We start from the raw sequence: 20130 nt of genomic DNA on the forward strand, positions 1-20130 counted from the left end.
ATTGGCGAAGGGCTTGAACACACATTTCTCCAAGAAAGATAATACAAATGGTCACCAAGCACACGTAAAGCCGCTCAACATCACTAATCATTAAGGAAATGCAAATGAAAACCACCGTGAGATACCATCTCACACCCACGAGGATGGCGACCATTAAAAGAAGAAGAGCACGTGTTGGCAAGGATGTGGAGCAACTGGAATTCTTATGCATTACTGGCAGAAATGGGAAAAAATGCTGCTGCTGTGAGAAACGGTATGGCGGTTCCTCAAAAACTCAAATAGAGGGGCCCCAGGGTGGCTTCCTCATTAGGCGTCTGCCTCCAGCTCAGGTCATGATCCGGGGGGTCCTGGGATCCAGCCCCACATCGGGCTCCCTGCTCGGCAGGAAGCCTGCTTCTCCCTCTCCAGCTTCCCCTGCTTGTGTTCCCTCTCTCACTGTCTCTCTCTCTCTGGCAAATAAACATATAAAATCTTTTTTAAAAAAATGACATAGAGAATTACCATATGATCCAGCAATTCCACTTCTAGGTATGTACACACGAGAACAGAGAGCACGATCTCGAAGAAATATGTGCACGCGCATGTCCACAGCAGCATTATTCACAAGAGCCAAAAGATGGAAGCAACCCACGTGTTCAGCGAAGGATGAAGGGAAGAACAAAACACAGCACAGACACACCATGAAATATGAGTCCGCCTTAAAAAGGAAGAAAATTCTGACAAGGATGAACTATAATGAGGACGTTATAGGAAGTGAAATACGCCAATCACAAGAAGACAAATACTGTATGAATTCACTCCGACGAGGTAAACAGAGTAGCCAAATTTAGAGAGATAAAAAGTTGAAGGCTGTTCCCCAGGGGCTGGTGGGGGGCGGGGATGGGGAGTTATTGTTTAATAGAGAGAGCGGTTCAATTTTGCGAGACAGAGTTCTGGATATTGGTCATACGACAACATAAATGTACTTAACAGTATTGAATTGTACATTTAAAAACAATGACGATGGTAAATTTTATGTTGTCTTTTACCACAATTAAAAACAACAAAAAAATTCGAAGGCCAAGATAATTTCCTTGAGGCTAATTGATGTTAGCAAAAGAAAACTGCCCAAAACTGCTGAGAAGAAATGTAAATCCCAGGAGAGACCGTCATATGTGTCTCTCAAGGATCGTGATCACGTTGTTAGGAAACAGACTGCAAATCTTGCCTTGTTTCCCCTGTACTCACCCTTCTACTGCCGGGCACTACAGGAACCCGAATCTTGTCCTCTGGAAAGGACAGACTACGTTAATTTGTGGAGCTCTGTGCAAGATAAAATGTGAGGCCCCTTATTCAAACATTATTAAGAATTTTAAAACCGTGACCGCTGATTATTAAAAAAGCATGGACCGAGCAGGGATCACACAGGCTATAAGTTCAGGACACTGGCCTTGATCGAGTGGCACAGATAAGAACAGAACCATTTCACAACAATCTGGTGGTGTCCCAGAGTCCATTCAAACCAGCTAGCCAAAGCCATTGTCAGATTTTCAGAAATTCTGGCATCGAATTGATGTCATGTGAGTAACATGGAATCAGCCGTGGTGGGAACATTTACACCAAATAGTACACATCAGGGTCTGTCTCTCTCCCTTTTTTGTGGGGGGGGGAGGGGTGTGGAGGGTGGAGAGAAGAGTTGGTCATTTGCGTTGACCAGACACCAATGAACCTACCGGTAAGGCTTCTGACAACGGTTCCATGTTATAACAGGGGAACGTTTCTTCCTCTCCTTGGGGCAATGACACAAGTTCCTTGTCTCCCACACGTGTGGGAGGAGCCCGGGAGGCTGCAAACAGAACCACAGATAGTAAGACAAAATTCAACACCTGACTAGGAGCAATCCAAATAACCAAGCAGCAACAGAAATTATTTTATAGGGACCTGAAGATTTAATTTAATCTTATTGTAATTATGATACATTATTTTTATTTTTTATTTTTATTTTATTTTATTTATGTATTGTATGTTTTATTTTATTTATTTATTTGACAGGAGATCACAAGTAGGCAGAGAGGCAGGCAGAGAGAGAGAAGGAAGCAGGCTCCCTGCTGAGCGGAGATCCCAATATGGGGCTCGATCCCAGGACCCAGGGATCATGGCCCGAGCTAAGGCAGAGGCTTTAACCCACTGAGCCACCCAGGCGCCCCAATCTTTTCAGTTCTTTAGTCCTTCATCCTCAATGGAAGAATTAAGGCCAAGCTCTTAGGACTATACTAAAGTCAATACTGAAATATTACTTGATATCTAGGATATAGTAATAAACATATGTTTGATCTCTGGCCTCTTTTTCCTGGCACAGAGCTCTTAGAACTCTTGGAATCTCTGAAGTGCTAAGTGTCTCTTGCTAATAAGAGGCTAAGGAGATGACTGGGGCTCCTGCGTAGCCTCTGGAGGGGGACAGGCGGGGTGCCAGAGGAATGAACAGGGGTCAGGGAGTTGGAACTTTCGACCCCACACTCAGACCTCAGGGAAGGCAAGCAGGGCTGAGGCTGAATTAATCATAATGGCCAATGATTTAATCAGTCGTGCCTCTGCATGAGGCCTCCGTGTAAGAACCCCTACCTGAAGGGGCTTGGAGAGCTTCCAGATTGGGGAGTATGTGGAGACACCAGGAGGGAAAGCTGGAGCCGGCCTGGAAGCTTTATGCTCCTTCTCTCACACCTTGCCCTATGCATTTCTTACATCTGGCTGTTGCTGAATCCAATCTTTGTAATAATAAATAATTTATGGGGCACCTGGGTGGCTCAGTGGGTTAAGCCTCTGCCTTCGGTTCAGGTCATGATCTCAGGGTCCTGGGATCGAGTCCCGTATCGGGCTCTCTGCTCAGAGGACAGCCTGCTTCCCCCTCTCTCTCTGCCTGCCTCTCTGCCTACTTGTGATCTCTGTCAAACAAATAAATAAAATCTTTAAAAAAAATTAATTCCGTAAATATACAGTTTTCCTGAGTTCTGTGAGCTGTTCTAGCAAATGACTGATCCTGAGCAGGGGGTCATGGGAACCCTCAGTTTGTAGACAAATCAGACAGAAGCCATGGATGTTCTGGGGACACTAACTTGCGACTGTCTGAAGTCGGGGGGATGCAGCCTTAGGGCACTGAGCCCTTAACCTAATTTAGTTAAGGTCTGTGCTAACTCTGGTTAGTGTCAGAATTGGATTAAATCACAGGACGCCCAGCTGGTGTCCGCCCAGACTTAGAGAATTGGCTTGGTATGGAAAAATCCTAGCCATCTATGTCAGAAGTGTTCCGGAAGTGTTGGTGTAAATAGTAGCAGAGGAAAACAAATTTTTTCGTAGAAAGAAAGAAAGATGAAAAGTGGAAAAAAGAATAACAAGTTTGTTTGTTTGTTTTCTTTCGACACCCAAAAGAGATCACACAACAGGCAGGTTGTAGAAAAGAAAAATCAAAATCCGAATTCTTCTGATATAAAGCTCAGGTCTCAAGACCCACTGAGGCATTTACTACACGAACACTAGAGTGCCTCCTCCTGAGTTCACGGATCCAAAATCACCTGCCCACTTGTGTTGTGTATTTTGTGGGGGATACTAACTGCACAAAAATGGCAAAGTGATCAGAAAAAAAAAAAAAAAACCTCTGCATTTAGTATTCAGTGAGGATTCTAAATGTACTTTTACCATCAACTCCCCGTTTTTTTACTTCTCACTTGATAACTCTGGTTAGAAGAATCATTTTTATTCTTCCAACTCTTACTTAAATTACGCATTTATTCATTGCTTGGGTTATTTTTTGAGATTTTTATCAATTTAACAACAGGGTATTTTGTTCCTCAACTCATTTTGCATTTATAGAATTAATTTTTTTTAAGATTTTATTTTTTATTTATTTGATGGAGTGAGAGAGAGAGTGCGCGCGCACAAGTAGGGGGAGTGGGAGAGGCGGGCTTCTCAGCAGGAAACCCTATTTATAGAATTCTTAGAGAGGAGTTCCTTTCAGGTAGTTTCCTTTTTAAGCAAGGACATTTGCACAGCAGACTGACTCACTGAATTAAAATATGGGTGTGGTAGGGGCGCCTGGGTGGCTCAGTGGTTTAAGCCTCTGCCTTCGGCTCAGGTCATGATCTCGGGATCCTGGGATCGAGCCCCACATCGGGCTCTCTGCTCAGCGGGCTCTGCCTGCCTCTCTGCCTACTTGTGATCTCTCTCTGTCTATCAAATAAATAAATAAAAATCTTTAAAAAAAAAAATATGGGTGTGGTATAAAAGCTTCATGAATATACTCATGCAATTTTTAAAGATTTTATTTATTTAACAGAGAGAGAGAGAGAACAAGCAGGGGGAGCAGCAGAGGGAGAGAGAGAAGCAGGCCCCTGGCTGGGCAGGGAGCCCAATGCGGGGTTCGATCCCAGGACCCAGAGATCATGACCTGAACCGAAGGTAGATGCTTAACTGACTGAACCACCGAGGCGCCCCCTATACTCATGCAGTTTTATTTGTAGCTCTTGTTTAACAGTGGAGAAATAGGACTTGGGAGAGCACAAACACTTAGCATATTGATACACAGTAAGGCAACCAGGTTTGATTTCCACCTTCTGCTATCACCTTTAGCGATACTACCTTTACAGGGCAAGTTTAGGAAAAAAAACAAAAACAAAAACCAAGGGAAAAAAATTCTTCTTCTCTGATAGTAATTCTGAGACTATGAAAGTTTTTAATGACTTTCTGACAAACATATTCATAGCAACATGTTTTATTCTAGGCCAAGCATGCATTTTATAGGAATTACTTCATTTGATCCTTGAAACACCCAAGAGGTAGGTACTGTTATTATCCCCACTTTACAGATGGGGAATGTGAAAGGTTAAGAAGCCATCCACTAAGCCATTAATAAGCGGAGTCCTGGTAATCTAACTCCACAGACCTCATTCTTAAACCCTGTGCTATCCTGCATTATTCTTTTCTGTTATTTCATTCAAAACGATTTTCTATACTCTCACCCCCATGTAAGAATGAGGAAAAGACATTTATCTAAAACTACTTCTCTTCGCTAGAATATAAGCTCCAGGAGAGCCAAGGCTTCTCTTTATGTATATTGCTAAGTCTCCAACTTCAACAACTGTGCCTAGTTCAGAGCATGCCTTTAATAAATATGTTTTGAATGAACAGATGAGGGGAAAGTTCTGGCTTTCCTAAGAGAATATGTTCAGAGTGACGAGCAAACTTGATAGAGGACCAATTAGTTTAAGAATTCCCACAGTCTTGGTCGCCGGGGTGGCTCAGTCGGTCAAGCATCTGCCTTTCGCTCAGGCCATGGGGATTGCTCAACAGCAAGTTGGCCTCTCCCTCTCCCTCTATGATCTCTCTCGCTTTCACTCTCTCAAACAAGTAAATAAAATCTTAAAAAAAAAAAAAAAAAAGAATTTCCATGGTTTTGTGTAAGAAAGCAAGCAAGCGTAAGCTAGTTACCTTTCTCTCTTTTATATTTTTCTATCTTTCTCACAAGGTTAGGCACAACTCTTCTGCAGAGATCCTCCAGTAACTTCAGATTATCTTCATCTATTTGACCTTGTCTCTCCAGATATGCCAGGAAACTTAGCGAGGTCTGCAAGAGAATCAATGGAGTCACATTTACTTGCCTTCTGATGATGCATTCATTCCTTAAAGATTACCTGCATGGCCCCTAGTCACCAGATTTTGCAATGATGAATAAGGAATGGTGCTTGTCCCTGAGGAGTTCAATAGTATGGGGGGAAGAGGTATGACCAAGTAAATTATCTATATTAATAACAAATACCAAATATATATAACTCACTACATACCAGACAGTGCTTGCTTGACCTCAAAAACAAGCCAGTAAGGCTAGATACTATATAACCCCTAGTTAATTTAGTTTTTTGAAAATAATTTAAAATATTTGAATTTAAAAATATTTAAATTCAATTAATTAACATAAAATGTATTATTTGTTTCAGGGTATAAATCCCCATTTTAAAGGTGAGATAACTGGGGTTCAACAACTTGTGCAGTAAGTGGCAGAGCTGGTATCTGAACCCTGGCAGTCTGATGTCAAAGTCTCTCTTACTGGTCCTTGGGCTACACAGCCTCTGACTCACATCTGTAAATGATACACTTAGATTAGGGTGGCGACAAAACAGAGGCACCAAAGAAACTAGGGGCAAATAGTCAGTATTTTTTTTTTAAGATTTTATTTATTTGACAAACAGAGATCACAAGTAGGCAGAGAGGCAGGCAGAGAGAGAGCGGGAGAAGCAGGCTCCCTGCCGAGAAGAGAGCCCTCGATCCCAGGACCTGGGATCATGACCTGAGCCGAAGGCAGAGGTTTTAACCCACTGAGTCACCGAGGCGCCACAAATAGTCAGTATTTTAAAAGAAAAAAAAAAAAAAAAAACTCTTAAATGCTGCTGGAAAAAAAGAACAAATTGGCTAGTATTATTTTATTTTATTTTTATTTATTTTTTGGCTAGTATTATTTTATTTTATTATTTTTTTAAGATTTTATTTATTTATTTGACAGAAAGAGATCACAAGTAGACAGAGAGGTAGGAAGAGAGAGAGAGAGGGAAGCAGGCTCCCTGCTGAGCAGAGAGCCCAATGTGGGACTCAATCCCAGGACCCTGAGATCATGACCCGAGCCGAAGGCAGCAGCTTAACCCACTGAGCCACCCAGGCGCCCCTGGCTAGCATTATTTTAATATTGAATTACACGTAGGGTGGAAAGCACCACAATCTTTTCAAAAAATAGGGCTTTTCAGCATATTAAGCCAGTTATGAAAACATATATACAAATGAACTCACATTAGAGCCCACAGAAAGGAGTAAGTCATCAAAAGTAAACCTCTGAACACCATCTCACTGTGTCCATGAACATCAACAGGATGGGAACTGGGAAGAGATCTCCAGACATATGGGACCGTTGAACAGCTGAAAAGGGACTGTGTTAAGGAGCATTGAGAAGGAGGCTTGAGTACAAACCTCGAGTAAGAGCGAGGTCATGACTGGAACAGGCAGCTGGTGTGGGCCCAGGCAAACACGGACAGACACACAGTATGTGAGGAGTTTAGCATGTGTCCCATGCATCAAGGAGTGGCCGTGGTAGTTTTTAAGAATAGTAATGTGAACGCATTTGCTTTTGAGTAGAAGGTCTTGAAACAGGTTGGGGGAGGGAGGGGATTAGAGAGAAAATATTGGCAGTGAGATTAAACACTCTGGCAAAGAGGGGATCCAGACCTGGTCCGAAGCCAGTGTGCTGGGAAACACAGAGGCAGCACTGGGTTTGAGAGACATTTCTGAAATAGAACTTGGTGAGTCGTGGAACTCAGTCTGAGGTGGGTGATGAAATGAAGAAAGAATCGAAAATACCACTCATTTATTCACAGTTCATACAGGCACAAAGCAGGCTTCGCACAAGCTGTGCATGGAGGGGATTCTTGAAGGATGACTAGGTCTTCGTTGCCAACACGGAAAAGGACATTCCTTTGCCATGCTGGCAATGGAAAAGAAAAGGCAAAATAAACCACATGCGGAAATGAATGTGAAACTAAAATCCTGGTTACGAGGAGTTTTGTGTTGCCTTCAGCAAGAGGTTTCTCTGTTAGGAAGGAAGCTAATGTCACATTGAAGTGTCCTGAATCGTGACCCAGAGTTGAGTTAGCGGAGAAAGAGTATATACAAACTATCCTTTCAAGAAGTTTGGCAGTAGAGGGAACCAGGGAGACCGAGCAGTAACATAGGATGAGGAAGGGTTCAAGAGAGATTATAAATTTTTTTCAAAGATTTTTATTTTTAAGTAATCTCTACACCCAATGTGGGGCTTGAACTTACAACCCCAAGATCAAGAGTCATATGCCCTACCAAAAGAGCCAGCCAGGCGCCCCGGACAGATTATAATTTAAGAAATTCCAGGGGCGCCTGGGTGGCTCAGTGGGTTAAGTCTCTGCCCTCAGCTCAGGTCGTGATCTCAGGGTCCTGGGATCAAGCCCTGTTTTGGGCTCTCTGCTCAGCGGGGAGCCTGCTTCCCCCTCTCTCTCTCTGCCTGCCTCTCTGCTACTTGTGATCTCTGTCAAATAAATAAATAAAATCTTAAAAAGAAAAATTCCAGAGACAAGGAGGAGAGCCAAAAAGGCAAAGAAGAGTATGTGTCCTCCCATGCAGCCCTAGCACTACCCATTGCTTGCCCGGGAGTCAAGCAGAAGACAGAGCGGGTACGGAAGGATTCCTCCAGAACTGACCAGCTGGGCAAAAGGCTCAGAGGGGAACTACCATACAAAGTTCTGCGGTAGGTCACATGCAAATGAGCTCTTACTGAACCTTAAAACAGAAACCCTACCTTTTTTTTTTAAAGATTTTATTTATTTATTTGCCAGAGAGAGAGAGACAGAGAGAACACAGGCAGGCAGAGTGGCAGCAGAGGCAGAGGGAGAAGCAGGCTCCCCGCCAAGCAAGGAGCCTAATGTGGGACTCGATCCCAGGACGCTGGGATCATGACCTGAGCCGAAGGCAGCCTCTTAACCAACTCAGCCACCCAGGCGTCCCAACAGAAACCCTATTTTTTTTTTTTAAGATAGATTTATTTATTTATTTGACAGACAGAGATCACAAGTAGGCAGAGAAGCAAGCAGAGAGAGAGGAGGAAGCAGGCTCCCTGCAAGAGAGAGCCCAACGCGGGGCTCGATCCCAGGACGCTGGGATCATGACCTGAGCCGAAGGCAGAGGCTTTAACCCACTGAGCCACCCAGGCGTCCCAACAGAAACCCTAGCAGGAAGTGCCTGAAAGCTCTTGTTCTGCTGCTTTGCTAAGCTCGTAGATTTGGGTGTGGTTTCCTTTACATCCAACGTTCATTTGATTACTACCCAGAGAGCAAATTTCCAGCATGTTCTGGAACGGGTGAAGGCAGCCAGATGCCTATGAATTTGTAGGAAAGTTATCAAAAGGAATCCTAGAACACCCTACAAAGGTCATTTTTCTAACTCGAGAGAGACGGTGTTCATTTAGAACCCTTCCCTTTTGACTGAGGCAAGTTCAGGCCCTCCCCACCCAGCTGCTAAGCAATTGATTTCCGGCAGATAACACAGCCTCGTTAAGCCCTGGTACCAAAACTCCTCGGCGCTGCTTAGAGATGGTCCTTTCTGCACTTCAGGAACACCCAATAGAGATCAGCCTGGATTTTCTAAGGTATATAACTCAGCCACAGTTCTCACATGAAGAAATAGATCTCCTCTGGAATAAAGCTGAGATCATTTGGAGCTCAAGCAGGGTACTCTTCCTGGAATCTGACCGGCTATTCTCACAGTTCTATGCCACGGGGAAATACAGTGATTGTTCCTTTTACTGCTGTGCTGAACGAGAAAAGCAAAAATTGTTTGGCTACGTGAGCAGAGGCCTTCATTGACAAAAGCTAATATAGCAGGGGGCAAAACGTCAGAATGCTTCTGGCCACAAACCACAGATGCCAGCAAGCTAAGGTCTAAGACCCCTGGAGGAAGTGCAGAAAGAAATACACTCCCCAGTTTTTCCTAGTGCAAAATCGTGGCTTGGTGTGGAGCACACCAGGAACTCCTGCCTATCTCTTCATCCACCCCCACCCGTCCCCACCCGACGTGCGGAGTAAGAACTTCTGTTTATGACACACGGAGAGATTGAACTACAGGGAGTGGTTCCGTTTATTTTTATAAACCCAGAGACTGTGGAAATTGTGAAAGACTGCTCTATTATCAGAATAACTCAGACAGCTTTTCAAACTATAGGAAATCTAATGCTGAGACATCTGGCCTCTGAATCCAGCTGCCGGTTTACAGGAAATGCACAAGACCGAGGAGCGAGCTGAACCGTACCCAGCGCATGCCATCAGCAAAACTCAGACTGGGGGAAATCCTACCCACCAGTTGTCCTGGGCTTCTTCAACAGATCAATGTTAAGACAAAGAAAGAAAGGGGTTGGAGGGAGAAGAGTTAAACCCGTAGATTAAAAAACGCTCAAAAAAACTGTCCAAGACTAAACTTGACATCTAGGGTTACACAAGTAAATGATAAAACCATAAAGAAACATCAGAACGTTGCTACTATAAAAGCCAGGATAGTGGTTCTTCTAGGAGATGGGAGGGGTTGTGATTGGAATGGGGTCACTGGGGCAGGTTTCTAGACTGACTGGCAAAATTCAAATTCTTGACTTGGGTGATGATTTCTAAGGATGCAACTTACAATAATTCATTAATCTGTATGTTTGTTTTATGTCTTTTTTAATACTAGTGTCTTGTTGGGTTTTTCTTAAAGAACAAAAAGATAAAAGGAAAAGGGAAAAAGTGTAAAAACAAAAACAGAAATATACCAGACCTCTCAGGGGCTATTTAAGGGAGAAAATCAGTAGATTCTGACAAATGGTAAGTAAGAATAAGAATGTTCACCATGGGGGCGCCTGGGTGGCTCAGTGGGTTAAAGCCTCTGCGTTCGGCTCAGGTCGTGATCCCAGGGTGCTGGGATCCAGCCCCGAATCGGGCTCTCTGCTCGGCGGGGAGCCTGCCTCTTCCTCTCTCTCTCTGCCTGCCTCTCTGCCTACTTGTAATCTCTGTCAAATAAAATAAATAAAATCTTTTGCAAAAAATTGGATTTAAATCATCATCTTTAAAAAAAAAAAAATGTTCACCATGGATCTCTGCACATCCCATCGAGGTGGCTTAGTTCATCCTGCTAATCTCTCCAGTCAGTCATCGTAAAAACATATAAACAGAAAGGGTTCAGGCCATTTTCTCAGAAAGAGAAAAGAAAGACTGTATCATCCCATTCGTTTATGCTTTCCATGATTTTGTAACAGATTCTACAAGCTTCTGGACCCATAATGAGTTAAGACTCAGTCCCCAACCCCACAGAACCCACAACCAACCACTGGGAGCCTCAAGCGATGACTAATCAAAAGACACAGAGGCTAAAAACCCTGAGGGCTCAGAAGAGGCAAAAAGACCTGGAAGACCATGAGCAAGGTAAGTAGAATGAACCTCCTCACTCTACAGGTCAGACATCAGGAAACATATTTAATGAATTACTCACATAGTCCTCATTTGATCTACCCCACATAAAACAGCTTCCCACTCCTCAGTGATTTTTCTACAAACCGAATTTACTTATCAATAATATAAGAAGATCTCAGGAGAATGTGATATGGGGGAGGGAGGCTATGAATGCAAGGTAGGCTCTAGAGAGGTGGGTGATATTCACATTCCTAAGTTGCGTGGGGGAGGGGTTTGAGGCTGTTCACTTAGTACTAGGTTTCCTAACTTCCGTACACGTTACTTGTTTTTCAGGGTGTTATCAGATGTCACATAACTTAAAACCTAATAAACATAGCCATTGAACAGCACAATTATTAAGTGATGTTATGGGGGAAAATTTGAAAAGTGGCTCCTTTCCCAACTTAACTAACTTGCTTGTTACAAGTTGATATTAGAATCAAAAGAAAAACATATAAAGTTCTGAGGCCTGGAAGAGAGAACTGTTGCTACTTTCTTACTCTTAAATGTGACCCCTATAGCAATATGGTTAATAGACAGCAATTATGTTATTATTAAAACTACTACTATTAGTTCAAAACACCTGTATAGCCCTCTACAAAGCACATCCTCAAACATGTCTCATTTGATTTTCACAATAACCCTACACGGGAGATAATGCAAAGTTCCTCAAAAGAACACGCAGGGTCAGGGCACCTGGGTGGCTCAGTCGGTTGGGCGGATCATGATCAGATCCCAGGGTCCCGGATCAAGCCTCACACTGGGCTCCCTGCTCAGTAGAGAGCCTGCTTCTCCCTCTTCCTCTGCTTGCTGCTCTGCCTACTTCTGTTCTCTATCTCTCTGTCAAATAAATAAATATATTAAGAAAAATCTAAAAAAAAGAAGAAAAAGAAGAACACACAAGGCCCCTATGTAGATCATCAATGCCCCATTCCCACTCCGCCATGATTTCCCACCCCCTCACTTCCACACTTTTCTCTATGGAAAAACACAATGGGTGCCAACAGCAGTTAACCACTTATTACCTGATGACCAGGTGCCCAATTTTACCCACATCATGTTGACTAATTCTCCCAACAGTCTCAGAAGGAAAGGATGGGATTGTTGACAATATGGCACGTGAGAAAACAGAGGCTCAGAAAGCTTCCATCACTCACTTCCCGTCGAGGCGTTAGAACCGGGACTAGAATCCAGGCCCACCAAGCACCAAAGTCAATGTTCCCAAGCACTGTATGACATCATCTTCAGCAAATAAAATCCCTTCCTGAAAACCCCAGCACATTCCTGACACAGATTACTGCAGAGCTCCCAAATACCCAACTCTCTATGACCCACTTACCATCTGGATTTTGGGAATCGAGTCCCTCTGAAGGAAGATCATGTTCTTTAAGTTATCTGAGCTGATGCTTTCTGACAGTTCGTAGAGCAGCTTTCTAAGACATACATCCAGAGAGACAAACAAAACCTCAGACTTGCAGAGAACAGTACAGTAAATAAGTGCATTTTTACAAATATTCTTTCTCACGGGAGTGAGTAGACAATTTGGAATCCCACTGTATAGATTCAAAACTAAAACTCTGACCTTTAAGTGGCCTGTTACATTAGGTTAACACAATAAGGGGGCATCGGGGTGGCAAAGTCCGTTAAGTCTTTGACTCTTGATTTCGGCTCGGGTCATGATCTCAGGGTCGTGAGATCCAGCCCTGCATGGGGCTCCGCACTGAGCATGGAATCTGCTTAAGATTCTCTGTCTCTGGTGCCTGGGTCAGTCAGTGGGTTGAGCCTCTGCCTTCAGCTCAGGTCATGGTCTCAGGGTCCTGGAATCGAGCCCCGCATCAGGCTCTCTTCTCAGTGGGGAGCCTGCTTCCCCCTCTCTCTCTGCCTGCCTCCCTGCCTACTTGTGATCTCTCTCTCTCTCTGAATAAACAAATAAAATCTAAAAAAAATTAAGATTCTCTATCTCCCTCTCCCTGTGCCCTCCCCCTCCGCCCTTCCCCCCACGCCCATGCACGCACATAGGCATTCTCTCTCTCTCTCCCAAAAAATAAACTAAGATTAAAAGTAAAACAAAATTTTAAAAGATAACACAATAAGCAGTAGAGGCAGGCTCAAGAATCAACTATACTGTGTTACATATCTGAAAGTTGCTAAAGAGTGGGTTTTTAAATTTCCATGAAAAAAAATTTGTAACCAAATGTGGTGACAAATGTCAGATTTTCTACGGTGATCATTTCACAATACATACATATATCAAATCATGATGTTGTACAACTAAAATTATCATAATGTTATAGGTCAATTACATCTCAATTACAAGTAAAAAATCTTAACTAAATAAAAGTGTGTTATCTAAGGTCTGACCCATGATAGACCTGATGCCTGTACGTCACCCCATACAGATACAAAATACAAATAAAATACAAAAAACATATAAATACAAAATATCTGTATTTTACTTCTCTGGGTTTCACCCAAAAATGTATGAAAATTTAAACAGGACATGGCATAAATGATGTCCCTCCCTACCCCAGAGACCTATCTTTTTTCATTTTGTTTATCTGGCCACAAGAACTCAGGCCTTCCCTCTTCTCGAGTGCCCAGTGACTCACAGGAAGGGCTGTCTGGGAATGAGGAGGGTACAAGAAAAAAAGGGAAGACCCGCCGTGCAGAGGCCAGCTTCCTTTGGCAGTGAGAAGCCAACCAGAGAAAGCCACTTCCAGGCCCAGAGTGGGGCGTTGAAAAGCCCCACTTCGGGGGCGCCTGGGTGGCTCAGTCAGTTAAGCATCTGCCTTCAGCTCAGGTCATGATCCCAGGGTCCTCGGATGGAGCCCCCCATCGGGCTCCCTGTTCAGTGGGAAGCTGCCCTCTGCCTCTGCCTCCTGCTCCAATGCTTGTGCGCCCTCTCTCCCTCTCTGTCAAATAAAATCTTTTTTTTAAAAAAAGTGAAAAGCCCCACTTTGAAAACCTCTCATCTCAAGAGTACCTGACCCAGAGAGATCTGGTTTAGAAGCACCGTCACCCAAGGACGGAGATAAGAAAAAGGGCAGAATTCCAGCCTCCTTTCAAAGCTCAGGGGCCTGAGTGAACACTACCTCGATGGAAACCCCCCCACTCTTCCCACCCCCACCTCACTGTCTTGATCACAGAGGCCCTCCTCACCTGAACAGAGGGACCCTCCCTCGGGTGGGCAGCAAACTTTCCACTTGCTCCTTGGTTTGGTTGAGGTAGCGCAGCAACGATTTCTGCTTGATCAGGTAGAGGAGTTCCGCCAGGAAGAAGGAGTCTTCCTCGCTCAGCTGCTCCTCTGCCAACAGATGATCAAAGATGTCGGAGGCCGAGCTGGCCTTCTCCAGCTCCTTGTGGGAGATGCAGTCTCGGCAGAGAAACTTCAAGGCCTCCACATCTTGGCTCCCCAGCTTTGAATCAATAGTCAGAAGCTTCCCCCGGAAGTTTGATTGACCATTATCATCTGAAGAGAAACTCAGACTTCGACATTGAGATGCCATGGCCAGACTGAAGGAGACAGAGGTGGGGCAGTCACGAGAGAGGAAGTATACACGGAACCCCAACTCCCCAGGCCTCCTCTGTTCCAGGCATGAGACGTTCCCCCAAGTGCTGAAAGATAAATATTCCTACGAACTCCCTTCAAAACCCAATAGCCAAAAAAATGAGCCCCACACTTGCGTGGTGACCCTTCTGGCGGTCTGGAGGGAGGTTTCTTGGGAATCTAATTTACCGTCACTTCTCCCAAATCAAAATGGCCCTGGTGAGAGTGAGTCAAAACGGAGGATGACAAAGCACAATGTCTCCCGGTTAGAACTCTTCACTCATTCCCACCAAAAGGCAGAAACAGCGCTTCGACTCATGCCTTTCATTTTAGAAATCAAGCAGTCTGGGGGGTTATAACTCAGAAGTGTCCATTAATCTAAGAACAACCACAATGGGACAGGTCCATATAGCACAAAAAGAGAAGCCACAATCCTAGACCCCCAAAAGAAAGGGTGGTTTTAGTTAAGAGTTGCTCAAAACAACAAAGGAAGTCACAAATCACTAAATGAGTATTTCCACCTGTTCAGTTCATAAAGTTCATATGGTATTTTCTACACTAAATTCCATTCTAATCAGAGGAGGAATGAACTAATAAAATTTTTCACTGTAATATTATTCGTTCTATAAGGCTTCAAGGCATATATTCTCTTTGCAAGACTTGGCTACTTAGAAATAAGAGACCACTTTCCAAAGGAAAGAGAACATAACAAAAAAACAACATCAGTAACAAAGAGCAGCTATTTCTAGGTGGTATAAACACAAACACTCTTAATTCTCTTTTTGTCTCCTGAGTTTTCCAGATTTTATGCAACGAACACGTTACTTTTATTGCTAGAAAAATTAAACAGAGGAGCGTCTGGCTGGCTCAGTAGGTAGAGCATATGACTCGATCTCAGGGTTGTGAGCCTAAGTCCCATACTGGGTGTGCTGCTTACTTAGAGAAAGACGGAGGCGGAGATGGAGAAAGAAAACCGAAAATAGTGTTTTTTGTTTTTTTTTTAAGATTTATTTGAAATCTTTTTTTTTTTTTTTTTTTTAAAGAGAGGGTGAGAGAGGGAACACAAGCAGGGGAAGTGGATGAGGGAGAAGCAGGCTTCCCGCTAAGCGGGGAGTGGGAAGTAGGACTCGATCTCAAGACCCCCGGCTCATGACCTGAGCCTAAGGCAAACGCTTAACGACTGACTCACCCAGGCGCCCCGGAAAAGGTATTTTCAATGTGATCATCCATGGGGTCTTCCCTTCTAGGAGTAGCCTGTGATACCAGAAACCCAACCAATGGCCTCTCGGAGACGGCTTCCTAAGGTATTCTAAGGGATCACAGGCTCGCCCTGCAGTTTCCCCCAAATTCCAACCTCCCGTCGGCTAGACTTTGTCTAACTGGAAGTGGCCAGACTTTGTCTGCATTTATGGACTAGCAAATTCCTGCCCATAAAAGTCTGTGTTAGAGCTTTCCTGGGGCTTCTTAAACCGTCATTCTCCCCGGCACAGCTAGTAAATGCAGGCAGCGATCGTGCCATCGGCCACGGGAGGTTCTGCAAATGTCTGTGACTAAGGCAAGGACCGAGGCTAGAGTGCAAGACCTCCGCAGGGGAAAGGTGCTGATCGCATACCTTCAGGTCCAACTCCCTTGATCCTCTGGAAGTAAATGGTTCCGGGGGAAATTGCCTGAAAATAAAGTTTTTAAAAAATTAGAATCTTCTGCGTAATCCAAGTTCCAGGGAAGTTGTCACTTGCGCGGGAAGAGAACTCAGGACTTGCTGCCTCTGCAAGCGAAAAGTGGATGGTCCGCTTCGGCAGCTTTGTAACATACTTCCTGCCTACGTCACCGCTGCCCGGCCGCCTTCCCCCCCCCCCTCCCGGTGTAGACGAACCCTGGCAGACAGCGCCTCCTAGAGGCAAGAGCCTCGACTTTCCACGATTGGGCTGCTCGGGACTTTCCCAGTTTATACCGAGGGCTCCTGCAAATGAACTTTTGAAAGGCCCTAAGAGTTCTAGGCATTCCCTTGGATCACTGAGGTTGATGAATCAAAGAAGAAAGAAAGAAAAAGAGAGAGAGAGAGAAAGAGAAAGAAAGAAGGAAAGAAGGAAGAGAGAAGGAAAGAAAGAGAGAAAGAAAGAAAGAGAGAAAGAAAGAAAAGGAAGGGAAGAAGGAAGAAAAAAGAAAGGAGAAAGAGTTTATTTTCCTAACCATCTCCTTCCCCAAACTCACTTAACCTTTAAAAATAAAACCCAAAAAGCTCAGGAAATAACTCTTTCTCAGCCATCTTAACTCTTTCTCAAAAAATTGTATGTGCAAATACAATTTTAAGACCGAGAAAACGGAGGTAGAGCTGGACTTTAGGCCCATTTGGAGATATCTGCAAGGAACCCATTAGCAGACAAAACTGATGAAGTCTTTGGCCTCACAGCACATTCAGTGCAGCAGGAAAGAGTCTTTGAGGACATTATTTCTAAGAATAAAAACAATACCTCATACTTACATGGCAACTACCATGTGTGAAGCACCATTTTTTTTCACTTAATCATTCCAAGTGTCTAAGATACATATTATCAGCATGACCCCTCTTGTAAGATGTGAAAGCTAAGACACAGAAAACTTAAGTAATTTGTCCAAGACCACATGGTGAACTAATGGGAAAGCCAAAATTTAAACCAGCAAATCTAGCTCTAAGTCACTACAGTATAATTCAGCCAATTCAAATGCACAGGGATCTGAGAAGAAGTACAGAATCTTAGAAAGATATTTTATCTCTGAAAAAAGTGATTCATGATGTTTTATTAACAAATATATTGAGTCCCATTTTCACATCCTTGGCATCATCCAGAGAACTTCTATGTTTAAGAAAGACAAGCTCTATCACTCAGTCATAAAAATGAATGAAATCAGGGGTGCCTGGGTGGCTCAGACAGTTAAGTGTCTGCCATTGGCTCAGGTCATGATCTCAGGGTTCTGGGATCGGGCCCCACACTGGGCTCCTTGCTCAGCAGGAAGCCTGCTTCTCCCTCTCCCTCGGCTGCTCCCCCTGCTAATGTGCTCTCACTTTGTCAAATAAATAAATAAATAATCTTTAAAAGAAATGAGTGAAATCTTGCCATTTGTGAAAACATGGATGGACCTAAAGGGTATCATGCTAAACAAAATAAATCAGATAGAGAAAGATATATATCATTTGATTTCACTTATATGTGGAATCTAAAAAACAAAACAAATGAACAAACAAAAAACAGTAACAGACTCATAAATATAGGAAACTGTTGGTGACTAGAGTGCGGGTTGGGAGGTGAAGGGTACTAAGAGATACAAACTTGCAGTTATAAAATAGATAAGTGATGGGAATGAAACACGTAGTGGAGGAAATATAGTCAGTAATTTTGTAATCATTCTGTATGGTGACATGGTAACTAGACTTAACATGGGATCATTTCATAATGTACAAAGGTATCCAGTCACTATCAGGTATACCTGAAACTAATCAGATATTGTATGTCAATATCTTTTTTCAAAAAGCCTACAACTTACTATGGGCAGAACAGTTTAATGGATTTAATAAAATGGTCAAAAGATACACCTCGTTGGTTCTGGAAAAAGTGTGAAAAACCCAAATGTGGTTGTGAGTGTTGAGGACATGATTGTGTGTATACGACTTCTCTAAAACCCCTACTGACAGGCTTGAGCGTGGATATAAGGAGTTCCACTTATTATTGGAACGTATGCCATTTGGAAATATTGTTTACTATTCCTACTAATAAATAAATGGCTCAGAGAAGAAAGAAAGAAGGAAGGAAGGAAGGAAGACAAATCCTAGTGGTAATGGCTGCACAAGCAGGTAAAGGTACTTAATGCTACCGAATCATACACTTAAACATCGTTTGAACAGTAATTTTATGTTACATATATTTTGCCACAATTTTTTATTAAAGATTTTTAGTTATTTATTTGAGAGAGAGAGAGAGTGAGAGAGAGGACATGAGAGGGGAGAAGGTCAGAGGGAGAAGCAGACTCCCCTTGGAGCTGGGAGCCTCATGTGGGACTCGATCCCGAGACTCCAGGATCATGACCTGAGCCTAAGGCAGTCGCTTAACTGACTGAGCCATCCAGGCGCCCACAATTTTTCTTTTTTTGGAAAGACAAAGACACCCAAGTCCTAAGTCTTAGTCTTAGTCCTTGAGGCATTTCAGAAGGTAGTTTGGGGAAACTATCACTCCACACCCTGTCCGTAAAGCCACATTAGCTTTTTCAACCTTTTTGTAAATTTAATTTTACTTTCTCAGTGTTCCAAGATTCATTGTTTATGCACCACACCCAGTGCTCCATGCAATACGTGCCCTCCTTACTAACCACAACCAGGCTCACCCAAACCCCCACACCCCTCCCCTCCAAAACCCTGTTTTTTTCTCAGAGTTCACAGTCTTTCATGCTTCGTCTCCCCCTCTGATTTCTCCCAACTCACTTTTCCTTTCCCTCTCCTAATGTCCTCCGTGTTATTCCTTATCCTCCACAAGTAAGTGAAACCAAATGATAATTGACATTCTCTGCTTGACTTATTTCACTCGCGTAATCTCCAGTCCCGTCCATGTTGATACAAAAGTTGGGTATTCATGCTACAGTACTAAATATTTAGCAAGCCCCTTCTATGTGTACAGCACGTACTGGGCACAATTAGAAAGGAAAGGTGAATAAAACACATCTGCCTTCAAATAATTATGGCTACTCCCCCGCTTGGCCCCTTCTTTTCTGATGAACTTTCTATAGTCCATGTTATTAGCTCTACTCAGTAGGTGAGGAAATCAAAGTTCACGGATGCAAAGATCTTGCCATCATCCCAAAGCTGGGAAGAGATGGGGATTCTGGGTCTCTCTGATTCCAAATCCCATGCTCTTGATCCCAAGGCTACAAGCTGCCCTTACCTCTAGATGCCGTGGTCTCTATAACCACTGGCCAAGGGTGTGTTGATGTGGCAATGGGGCTTCACCTAAGTGCCACGGGGTCCCCAGGAACCAGGGATGAAGATGCCTTGGGGAAGGAGCAGGAGGTATTTGAGCTAAGCTTGGAAAGTAGAAGTAGAATAGAGACACATGAAGTAAACCTTCAACTTTTATCCTAGGGACCCAGCAGAAACACTGGAACCAAGTTCTAGAGGTGAGATGGTGTGCCATTTTATTTTGGTCAATATTTCATACTTCTTCCAGTTTAGAGCAGAGTAAGTGAGGGCACGCTAATGGTAAGTTGAGAGTGGTGGAAAGAATAGACATTTCTTACAGCACCTTTCCTGACTGGTTGCTGTCAACCGGGTCTACATCAAAATCTACACCAGTCAAAACCTATAAAGCCTTTTACAGTGATGGGAGTCTGCCACTGCCCTGGGGACCAAAGGGAAATACTGGACTGTTTCTCTGTTCTGCCTTCAGAGTGCCTGGTGGTGGTGGTGGTAGGCTTGCCTGGATAGCCAGGCTTTGGTCCAAGTTCTCCACCCTCTAAGTTTATAAAGGGGAACTTTGTAAGTATAGACTCGTGACCTAAAAAATGAACACAGGTGATGGGGAAGATGAGTAGTATGCCAGCTGG

At 43.6% G+C, this 20130-nt stretch overlaps 1 protein-coding gene across 1 annotated transcript in view; it reads right to left on the reverse strand.

Annotated features, from left to right (window-relative positions):
• The window catches only part of CASP10 (caspase 10), a 29767-nt gene extending 13407 nt beyond the window's left edge, over window positions 1-16360 (reverse strand). The window contains exons 1-5 of the mRNA XM_059168431.1: window positions 16175-16360; window positions 14175-14528; window positions 12355-12448; window positions 5461-5596; window positions 1713-1825 (exon numbers count right to left, since the gene is read on the reverse strand). Coding sequence (XP_059024414.1) covers window positions 1713-1825; window positions 5461-5596; window positions 12355-12448; window positions 14175-14521 — 690 coding nt within the window. The 5' untranslated portion in view covers window positions 14522-14528; window positions 16175-16360. The remainder of the gene's footprint in view (window positions 1-1712; window positions 1826-5460; window positions 5597-12354; window positions 12449-14174; window positions 14529-16174) is intronic.
• Window positions 16361-20130: the final 3770 nt, after the last annotated feature.

Source organism: Mustela lutreola, chromosome 3, assembly GCF_030435805.1.
Source record: "Mustela lutreola isolate mMusLut2 chromosome 3, mMusLut2.pri, whole genome shotgun sequence".
Taxonomy (NCBI): Eukaryota; Metazoa; Chordata; class Mammalia; order Carnivora; family Mustelidae; genus Mustela; species Mustela lutreola.